This window comes from Cibotium barometz, chromosome 29, assembly GCF_041138505.1.
Source record: "Cibotium barometz isolate CiBa-2024 chromosome 29, ASM4113850v1, whole genome shotgun sequence".
NCBI lineage: Eukaryota > Viridiplantae > Streptophyta > Polypodiopsida > Cyatheales > Cibotiaceae > Cibotium > Cibotium barometz.
The window spans coordinates 9,666,020-9,676,998 of record NC_141074.1 but is presented as its reverse complement, the minus strand read 5'-3'; the positions used below and the strand labels follow the sequence as shown (position 1 = coordinate 9,676,998).

Here is a 10,979-nt window from a genome sequence, read left to right as displayed (position 1 = left end):
GATGAGCAACCCTAACTAAGGCACTAATACATTTATCTCATTGTTATATAACTTTTCATAATTGTTGGTTGAAAAATTTGAGTTAAATTTGCATAAGCATAACTATCATGTCTTACTTGCAACCTCGCTCTCTGCTGTTGGGTTTGGGAGATTATCCCAGGGTTTAGCAGCTATGCTCAAGGGTTTGGGGGTTTATTTCAAGGTTTCATGACTACATACGCAACTATTTCACGAGCGACAGGACCATGTGTATAACCACGAGTATAGCCACACTTGTACCACGATATGACAACCACTTCTCATGCTCCCCTCTCTCTAAATTGCATGGTTAAGTTTCATGGTTGGACCCCCCATTCTCTTGTAGTTTCTGATGATTGTTTTTGGACATCTAATTAGATGCATAGTTAATTAAAATTTACATATAAAAGTAGTGTTGAGTGCATAATCATTATTCATGAACTACACCCCATCTTTGTTGGCATGTATATCCAATTGTTTACATATACTTGTATGGGATAAAATTATAATTCACATAAATGTTCAAGTTTGTTGGAGTAACATTATGTTGGGGAAAATTATGTCGACTATTTCCTTTATGCACATGCTTTGTGAGATGATGTTAGCTGGTGTAAACTTATGGTTATGTAATTGTTTACCACACTTTTCTCTAAACTTATGGCTTTGTAATTGTTTACCACACTTTGCTCTATTGGCATAATGTGTGCATTTGTGATTGCCTTTTATCCTCTGTGTAGGGATTACCCCTCCCCAAACCCTCTCTCTAATTTCAATTTGTGTAGGGATAAGCATATATAGTGACCCTCCCTTCTCTCTCGCATTTCAATTTGTGTTGTAGAAAATAATGAGAGGCTTCCAATCGGCCAGGACTTTAGTCAAAGGCCCCAAGAAATTGGGATACCCTCGGGTTTTGATTCGACGAGGGTTGACAGACACATAGCCACGATGCATGGTTGGGATCATATAGTTAGAGACCTACGATACAAAGTCACACACGCAAACGGAAACAATGGCTCACACGCAACAGAGAAACAATGGCAGAAGGCGTGGAGAGCTTCATGCTTGAGGCTATATTAATTTCAAACCAAAGGGACCCGAGATCATAGAGAAAAGACAACCAAAAAGAAAATTAATTGAGAAAACTTGGGAACAGTACTAGATTTGGACCTTTGAATGGCCGGCTTGAATATTAAACAGCACGTTTGCGCACAGCTTCCATAATCTTCCTATGAGCGCAGACCAGTCATCAAGGGGTAATTAGCTGATTCTTTCAGATTTAGCTCCCATTCGCCCCAGAAAGAAATTAATCCTATGCGATGCCCAAATCAAATGCATGGCCACACGCTGTAGCGGCCGTGGATTACCACGCTCATAGCGTCAAGTTCCGCTCCCTCTTTCTAGCCTTCTTGCTGGTAGCATGCTTAAGCCTAATCTGCAGCTTAGGAGGCAGCTTTTCCAGTGCTATTGCAGCAACCATTAATCCCAGCTATCAGACAGGCCTGAAGGTAACCTCTGATCATATTATTCATGAAGCCAAGGATTATTCTTGTTTGAGCAGGACCCAGGAATCACTCTTGAGATCGGCAGAACGACAGATACAGATGCCTGCCCTATTAGCTCGACAGTGGAAGAGCTATAGCGAGCTTCACCGGCGCTGCAATTCTGATAGAGAGTTGAAATCGAGGCAGTCCAATTGTAGCTATTTGATTGTCTTGGATTCACAGCTGGTTGGGCTGGGGAATCGCTTCATGGCCTTGGCTTCTGCGATGGCTTACGCCATGGCAACGGATCGAGTGCTGCTTCTTGACAACAGGAGAAAGCTTGGTGATCTGCTCTGCGAGCCTTTTCCTGAGTCGAGCTGGCTGCTTCCTGACGATTCTCCTTACTTGAACGACTTTGTGGGCAAAGCGTGGGGTGTCCCTGAATATGCTAAACATAGCAGAGATTCTGGTAAACATGTTGCTCTCGATCATCATCAGATGGTGAAGGTGAGCCTGTGGGATGAACCTAGCGATGGCGATATGGAGTTCTTCTGTGAAGAAATGTACAGTTCTCTAATGGATGTGAAGTGGGTGGTGTGGGAGAGTGATCTCTACACCATACCGAACCTTTTCCTTGTGCCTTCCTTCTGGCAGCGTATGAGCAAGCTTTTTGCAGATGCTGAGCATGAGGTGTTTGCTCTGATCAGTCGTCTCGTCTTGCTTCCTGCCGACGATGTGTGGGCAATCGTGCTCAAAGAGTATGTGGCCTATATGGCCGGCGCTGGCACTCGTGTCGGCATCCAGATCCGCCTCCACGGCCACTCAGATCGTGCCGCCTTCGAAGAGGACGCAAACACAATGGCGATGGGCTGCTTGATTAACAGCTCCTACCTTCCGGCAGTTTCCGGCAAACCGAAGCTGTCAGCGGCTGAGCTCGCCATCTCGTATGGCAAAAGAATACAGCAACAGCAAGCCGAGGCCGATGTGGCAGTTCTGGTGGCGTCCCTGCAGAGCCGATACTTCCTCAGGTTGAAGCAGTCGTACAGCCAGAGTGCCGGAACGGACGACGGAAGAGTGGTGAGGGTGCACTCCGTGTCGGAGCTACAGACGCAGGACTTCGGCTTCCGGCAATCGCAGCTAGCGCTGGCGGAGATGTGGCTACTGAGCAGCAGCCATCGTCTAGCCACCAGCTCCTCCTCGACGTTCGGCTACGCAGCGCAAGCGTGGGGGAATGTGCGCCCACTGATTCTCGACTTTCAGAACGTAAGGGTAACAGCTGATTGCTGCCAATGCAAGGAGGGGTACGCCGTCGATCCGTGCTCGCATCTGCCACGTACGGCGCCTCGCTTCGACATGACCAATTTCAAACCGCCACATCAGCGGTGGATACGCCTGCACATCCGGCGCTGCCAAGATCGGCCGCAGGCTGCATGGCAGCTTGTCCACGCCAGAGTTGTCGGAGACACGGCACCTCCTGTGTTTCAAGCAGCCAAGTCAGCCGTTTCGGCGGACCGGTCAGCAGGCAAAGTCCACGCAAATGCTTGAAATTGTCGCGATGCTTCCCTCTCATTACGTAATCATGTAATTAATATGACCAACCGCACAGATTGTTTACAATATACACAGATTTGTCTTCTGCTCCTGTATTGTTCTATAATATTTGATCCACGTTGTATACATCTGTAATATAGAAAAAGCATGCATGGTCCTGTATTATCCACGCTAATTATTGCCACCCTATGCAATGTATTATAATTGTAGGCCATCGATTAGCTTACTCAGAGACAATGCTAAGCTGCAGATGCAGACGCAGACGCAGAAACGGACGAAGATAGCGATATTCTCACCAATGAATTGGGTGCATAATTATCTGTCGGCACGAGGCCTTGATTCGACAGGGTATCACAGTTAATTATACTGGTTACGTGATTATGGCGTTTCACTAATTGTCAATCAATACTATGATTGATATACTATTGTAATATTAAGCGGATCAGTATAATTAATTAATCTTAATTGCTACAGCAGATCGTAAGGTCATCCCGCTTGCGTTTCCTAGGCCACAGCTTTGATTGAATAAACAAAGCTTTATTTCTTTATTATTGTTCACAATGTGCGGACGGCTAGAAAAAGTATAAAGGTTTTGTTACTTATCTACGATTTGCATTACAAAAATAACCAAGCGACGGCCACCATCATACTCCTCTTAAGGTGTTAAAACCTTAGCTTTCCTAAAGTAGATACAAAAGTTTATACACACACACTTGGTTAAGAAGTTGATCATATCTAAAGAAAAGAAAAGGAATGCAAAAGAGGCGAGAGTATGGTAGGCGATTGGGATCTACTTGATATGGAGGATGGAGCGATTGGGAAGCCAAATAAGAGATGAAGAGGTTGAGGGAGCAACAGGAAGAAGATAGTGTCGCCAAGAGGTGACAACAAGATGGGATATCTGCACGGCTACATACTCAACAATGCCAAAAAAAACTTGCGCAGCAGCAAGGTATGTACACATCAATATCCCACCTAAGTTGGTTAGGCCTATTCTCCATGTGTAGTGCATGATTGTGTTTTGTCCCGAGAAACCACCTAATAAGGCTGAGCTAGGGAAATGGCTTCAAAAGATGAGGTCTTTCATGAGAAAGTAGTATCCCAGATCTTCTATCTCAGTAAAACAATTCTTCAATGTTCTCTTTATCAAAGGCCAGACGGTTGCTGACTTGTTTGCCCCAGGGCTCCGCTGTTTATGGGCACAAAGCTGGTGCACGCGATGCCTTTTGACCCCGCTTTTAATGTTAATAGAAGTCTCATGGAAGCATGTCCAGTATGGGTTGATATAGTAGGGTTGTCATCTTGGCTGAGGTCTGCATTGAAATATTTGGCGAGTGCTCTGGGACCAATGGTATTTGTTCCAAGGGATGATGATAACAGTCAGCATTCGAATATTAAGGTGTGTATTTCCTAGAACACTTTAGTGGAAACACCCAAAACAATAGAAATGGATCTAGGGAAACTAGGAAAAAATGGAGCTGATGTTAAAATTTGGGGCCTTCCCGAGGGCTTGTTTCAAATGCGGAGCCTTTGGGTACATAGCTAGAAATTGTGGGTCAGAAAGCGGAATGAATACGGATGGTGTAGGAAGGAAGGGAGAGGGCTCAGAGGGAGGGAGAAAAGTTGGAATTGCTAACAATCAAGGGAACAAGGAGGACATTAGGAGAAATATAGACTCTCCATTTTGCCCCTTAAGGAGTGAATAAAAAAAGATTGGCCTGACCAATTAGAGAGCTGGGATTCTAGATCCATGTAACATGGATCTTTTTGTCATATCTTTGCCCAAATCTCTTAAGACAATAAAATAATAGAGCCCATATTTTTAAAAAATAGAGGGGTCAAATTTCATGTCAGATTCCATATCTTTCATGTCAGATGTACCTTGTGGTCAGCACATGGAAGTTTGAAAATTAAATTTCTTTTTTTTTTCATTTTTTATATTTAACTTTTTACTTTCCCTCCTTTTGCATTTCACTGCCTTTTCATTTTTCCCCTTTTTTGGCGGAATTCAATTTTGCCATATCTTTTGCAACTCTGGTTCTTTCTTCACGAAAATTTACACGCATGTTGTTCTCCACCATAGCGCTCTCCTCCTAAAATTTCATCTCATTTGGATAAAACGTCTATGAGTTATGCCCGTTTTCTCACATGAACTTTCTCTTCTCTGCACTACAGATAGCTATTTTGATGTGAAGTGGCATCAAATTCTTGTGAGTAATTATCACATGTTTAGGGTTTGTCATCAAATTCTTGTGAGAAATTATCACATGTTTAGGGTTTGTCTATGTTTTATCTTGATGTGAGTAATGATCATAGGTTTAGGATTTGTTAATGTTTTGTGTATTGTTGTTTATTTTCTCAGGAGCAAGTTTGTGTAAATCAAAGTAGTAACTTGCTATTTATTTCTTGTTGTTTTAATCTTTATTTATTACTTTCTATCTTCTTTGCACAGTATTGATTTGAAGTGGCATAAAATACCACAGTAATGATCATAGGTTTAGGATTTGTTTATGTTTTCTCTTGATATGTTGCTGTTTATTTTCACAGGAGCAACAAGGTTGTGAGCAGTAAGTTGCTGTTTATTTCTTGTTGTTTTTATCTTTATTTGTTGATTACAATCTTCTCTACACAGTAATGATTTCAAGTGGCATAAAATACAACAGTAATGATCATAGGTTTAGGGTTTGTCTATGTTTTGTCTTAATGTGAGTAATGATCATAGGTTTAGGTTTTGTTAATGTTTTGTCTTGATGTGTTCATGTTTATTTTCATAGGAGCAACAAGGTTGTGTAAATCAAAGCAGTAAGTTGTTGTTTATTTCTTGTTGTTTTGATCTTTATTTGTTGCTTACAATATAACATATATATTTATTAATCATGCAGTCTAGCTTTATTAATTTAGATGTCTTCAAGGAGGAGAAATATCAGTAATATTCACACAGTGGAGGTGTTTAACAAGAGAGATGATGAAGGTAACTGGATCCTTGATCAGTACAGGAAGTTAAATTGGATTTTAATGCAACCAAGTACTCGTGGCAATTTCAAGGCCAAGCTCAAAGATGTCACAGACCCTAACAAACAATGGAAAGGTAGAATCATAGAGTTCACGAGACGCACAAATGGTATGAGTACAATAACAAAGGCTTTCATTCAATATGTTTATATGCACAAAGAGATTCGAGTGCATCATGATAACTTCAGTGAAAGACATAAGCCTAATAGTAAGTTTATATCTCTGTGCTTTGTGTTCTTGTGCTTTGAGTCCATGATTATTAGATAAAGTTTTAATACAAGCATGTTTGTTGCTTACAGCTTTATATCCATCCACTCTGCATGACTGGCAGAATGTAGAATGTTTTAGTGGAAAGCTAAATGTTTTACATGCAAAGATAGGTGCCTTGATCTATGACAACAAGAGTGCAAGCAAATTGGCATCTCAGAATGTTTACTTTTATGATTCAATATATGATGTGGAGAGACATAGTTTTGAGTATATTCCACTACCGCCGTTGTCTAGCCAGGAATGGTATAATCCTAGCTTAGACATGTCAAAAGCATGTAGGATAAAGATAAAAACTAATGTTCATGCTACCATGAAACCATCCACAGGCTCTAAAGATGTGCATCTAAGCTGGTTTGTACCATTTGGTTTGTTTGCACATTTGTTTGGATCTTGTGAAGTAGTTAAGAAAACTAAGATTACTTATCATGCAAGTGCCCATCTGAGGATTGGATGACTCAGTTACTGGGTGAGTCATGGCATCTCAAGAGAACTCACCCCATGATGATATCATTGAGTGTAGAATTACTGTGTGAGATGTTACCTTTAGGTAAGATTACACTTATGTTGATTGTTGATGGTTTTTATTCATAAGTAATTCATTGCAAGACACTGATTGTTGATTGTTGATTGTTGATTTTATGTTTTTATGTTAGTCTTTTATTATTTTTTATGACAGTTACTTCATTGCAAGACAAACTTTGTGCATTCGCTTCAAGTATAGGAGGTGGTGACTTCTACGAGAGGGAGTGGCTCAGCTTGGACCAAGACATGCGAGATGGCACGCATTCAGCACTCATTGATGTGGTTATTCTTTGGGAGGGTCATGACCCTTTTAGTGTTAATGTAGAGAGTCATTGGCCCCTTAAGTTTTTGAGGCAGGAAATCCAACTTATGTCCAATAATCTCCCTTGTAATTTCTATTTTAAGTTGGATGGTAAGAAGGTTGGGAGTCGAAGTGAACATTGCAAAACATGCAACCAGTGTGTTGCTCCACACATCCTTGAGATTGTGGAGTCCTTGAGATTGTGGAGTCAATGTAATTCTTATTCTTCCAAGTGAATATAAGAAGTTTCTCTAAAAGTGTTGTAAATTTAATTTTCTTCATTTTCATAAAGTGTTGTGGTTTTTTAAGTCTACTGTGTTTCAAACCCTTTAATATGTAAGAAAATAATGATAAGTATAAGTAAGTATAAACGTAAATATAAATATAAGTATATATTTAAGTGCAAATAATATTATAATTAATTATGCTAAAAATATAAATATGTTTTTATGATTTGTTATATTTTAATGAAGTATCATTAATTTTTAAGTCTATAGATATAAGTTTAAAAATAAATATAACTTTAAGTATATATTTAAGTACAAATAATATGTTAAGTAACTATGTAAATAATATAATATAATAATAATAACAATATAATGTAACAAGAAATAGAAGTATGATTTATTATTTATTATATTTTAATGAAGTGTCCTTTATTTACTAGAGTATAAACATAAGGGTTAAAAATAAATATAAGTTTATAGATATTTGTAAGTATATAATAAACACAAGTATAAATTTATTAAAAATATTATTAATTTAAGTGTAAGTATAAATATGAGTATAAGTTATAGATCAAACTCATTTATACTATCTATTCTCTAGCTCTCTCTTTGTGTGCTAGCTCTCCCCACTACCCATCATGGTCGCCTCCCCTACTTTCGCCACATGGATTAGCAGCACTCGCTATGCTCGCCTTGGGGACCAGATCTACCCTAGGTTTTGCAAGAGTTTAGACCTTGCGGCTGTCATCTCCACCTTAGACCCAAACTCCACCTTGCTAGCTGCATTTTGCGATACAATTGCAACTAGAATCTTATTCTAGGATTGATTGTGGAAGAGTAGAGAATTCACAAGAACTGATTCAACCATAAAAACCATTGCTTTGCAAGCTTCAACTAAATTAAATTAATTAAAATTCAAACACTTAACAAAATTAAAATACTTAGCTCAATAGACCCTGTTGGGTGCAATCTTCTCCCCTCTTGTGCGTGGCCTCTCCCCACACAAGAGTATTTCTTTATTAGCTTTCTTTTCACCAAAATTAGGCCATAGCCCCAAAATATACAAAATGTGCTTTTTAGAGAGTACGGCACTCTTCTTTTACAAAAATAGAGTGTCAAATATTGGGACTAGGGTAAAGCCATAGGCTTTAATAAATTCCACATAATAAATGTATCTTTCCTAAAGTTTAAAATGGAAAAATCATTTGCTAAGGTTGCAAGCTACTATGCTTGCCAAAAATGAAATGTGATGAACCAAGATATTTCTTCCAAAGTAAACTCTTCAGTTCCCATAGTCTTCATCACCTGAAAATATAAGCCTAATTAATAATTAAATTAATCTCACAAATATTAAATAGGCACAAATCATAACCAACTCATGACTATCAGGCGTAAGTATCCCAGGAATCACCCTGCCATACGAACCTAACTGAAATAATCATAGATAGCCTCAAATATACGTCATATACCGCACGTATTAATATTTATAGTGGTGTCACCCACGATACTAACCTAGCCGGCATGACGCAAGAGTAACTTAGGCGTCCCCAAATTACTCAAGAGGGGATAAATAATATTTTTCTAGAGGACTTAAAGTATATTCTCATAACATCCCTCTTGCTTGAGTTTGCAATTCCTCAATTGCGGATTTGCCGGGTTCGAAAAAGAATGAAGAATTTCAGGGTAAACTCGGAAGAATTTCTCAGGCATCCATTTAGCATCTTCTTGAGGATGATTCTTAAAAGTCAAAAGATACTTGAAGTATTGATTACTTGTTCTTGTTGTTGTTATCTCTTGATCAATGATAGCATCAGGAACTAGTACTTCTTCCTCTCCTTCAATAAGAGGTGGTTCCTCATATGTTGGGTGAGTAGGAAGTGTTCCTCGAAAAGGTTTCAAGAGATGGATATGAAAAGAATTGTGGATATTTCAATTAGATGGAAGCTCTAGTCTATAGGCCACATTGATCATTAATCTTTTGAATGATTTTAAATGGCCCATAATATCTAGGCGCTAGCTTAACTGCAAGGAATTTTTCCACACTCCGTTTTTCAATTCTCAAAAGTACATAATCACCTTCTTGAAATGAAAAATCTTTACGCTTCCTATTTGCTTGAGATGTATACTTCTCTTGAGCTCTTGCAATACAATCACGCACTTCAGATAAAATGCGATCAAAGTCTCTAACATATTGGTCAGCAGCTTCAATCTTATGGGAGAGTCTAGTAGCCGGAATAGGCAAAGCTCTACCATAGATAATCTCAAATGGTGCTCGACCAATAGCAGTATGAGGAGTATTATTATAAGCAAATTGGAGTAGGTGTATGTACTTATCCCATGCACTAGGTTGCTGGGAAACATAGGCTCTAAGCATATCTAGGATAGTGCTATTTGTGACTTCAGTCTGTCCATTCGATTCCGGATGGAAAGCCGTGGAAAAATCCAACTTAGTGCCTAAGTTTGAGAAAAGGGCAACCCAAAAGTGACTACAAAATTTAGAATCTCTATCAGAAACTATCACTTTGGGTAGTCCATGATGAACAAAGATTTGCTTGACAAATATGTTCGCGGCTTGCTGAGAAGTTAGTGTCTTTTTACATGGAATGAAATAGGCTTGCTTACTAAACCTGTCCACTATTGTCCAAATCATGTCATGATGATTGGAAGTAGTAGGGAATCCAGTAATGAAATCCATAGACACTTGTTCCCATGGTCTATCACAGGAATGGGTAGCGGCATAAGCAATCCTAAAGCTTTGCCTTTGTAGCTTTTAATTGTTTGGCAAATGTTACATTCAGCTACAAATTTAGCTACATCATTCTTCAAATGAGGCCAAAAGAATTCTCGAGAAACTACTTGAAGTGTTGCGGAAACCCCTCTATGTCCCACAAATGGTGGTTGGTGCATCTCTTCCAAGACAAGTTGTCTATAAGGTTGAGCAACACACAATCTTTTCTCAAAGAAAAGATAGCCATCATTATGAGAATAACTTCCTTGAGGTGTCCAATTGTTTTCACGCAATTTGATCCATATTTCAGAAAAATCTAGATCAACTTCATAAGTTTCTTTCATAAGTACAAATGGTTCACTTTCAATAATGGAAATGTTGTTGATATTTGGTCTTCGACTCAAAGCATCGGCAACAACATTTTCTTTTCTAGGTTGATATTGAATCATAGGTTGGAAACTTTGAATGAAAGATGCCCATTTGATGTGCCTATCTGAAATAAGAGGTTGCGAAAGCAAATGCCTAATGCTTTGTTGATCCGTCTTGATAAGAAATTCAGAATCCATTAGGTAATGCTTCCAGATTTTCAAAGCATGCACTACTGCTGCTAATTCCTTGTCATATGTGCTATAATTTTGCTCTGTAGGCTTAAGCTTTCTACTCTGATAAGCAATAGGATGGTTGTCTTGGATAAGAACAGCTCCAAATCCTTTGCCACTAGCATCAGTCACTACTATAAAGAATGGTCTTTGAAAATCAGGTAGTGTTAGAACTGGTGCTTGTGTTAAAGCATTCTTGAGTGTTGCGAAGGATTTATCTTGCTTTTCAGTCCAATTGAAATTTGTAGCTTTCTTAAGAAGTTCAGTCAA

General features: G+C 39.0%; 1 protein-coding gene across 1 annotated transcript; it reads left to right on the top strand.

Moving 5' to 3' along the window:
* Positions 1 to 1,141: 1,141 nt before the first annotated feature.
* LOC147621813 (putative fucosyltransferase 9) lies at positions 1,142 to 3,141 on the top strand. The gene has a single exon (XM_086822833.1). It carries the CDS (start codon positions 1,335 to 1,337, stop codon positions 3,042 to 3,044), a length of 1,710 nt encoding a protein of 569 aa, XP_086678959.1. The 5' UTR covers positions 1,142 to 1,334; the 3' UTR covers positions 3,045 to 3,141.
* Positions 3,142 to 10,979: the final 7,838 nt, after the last annotated feature.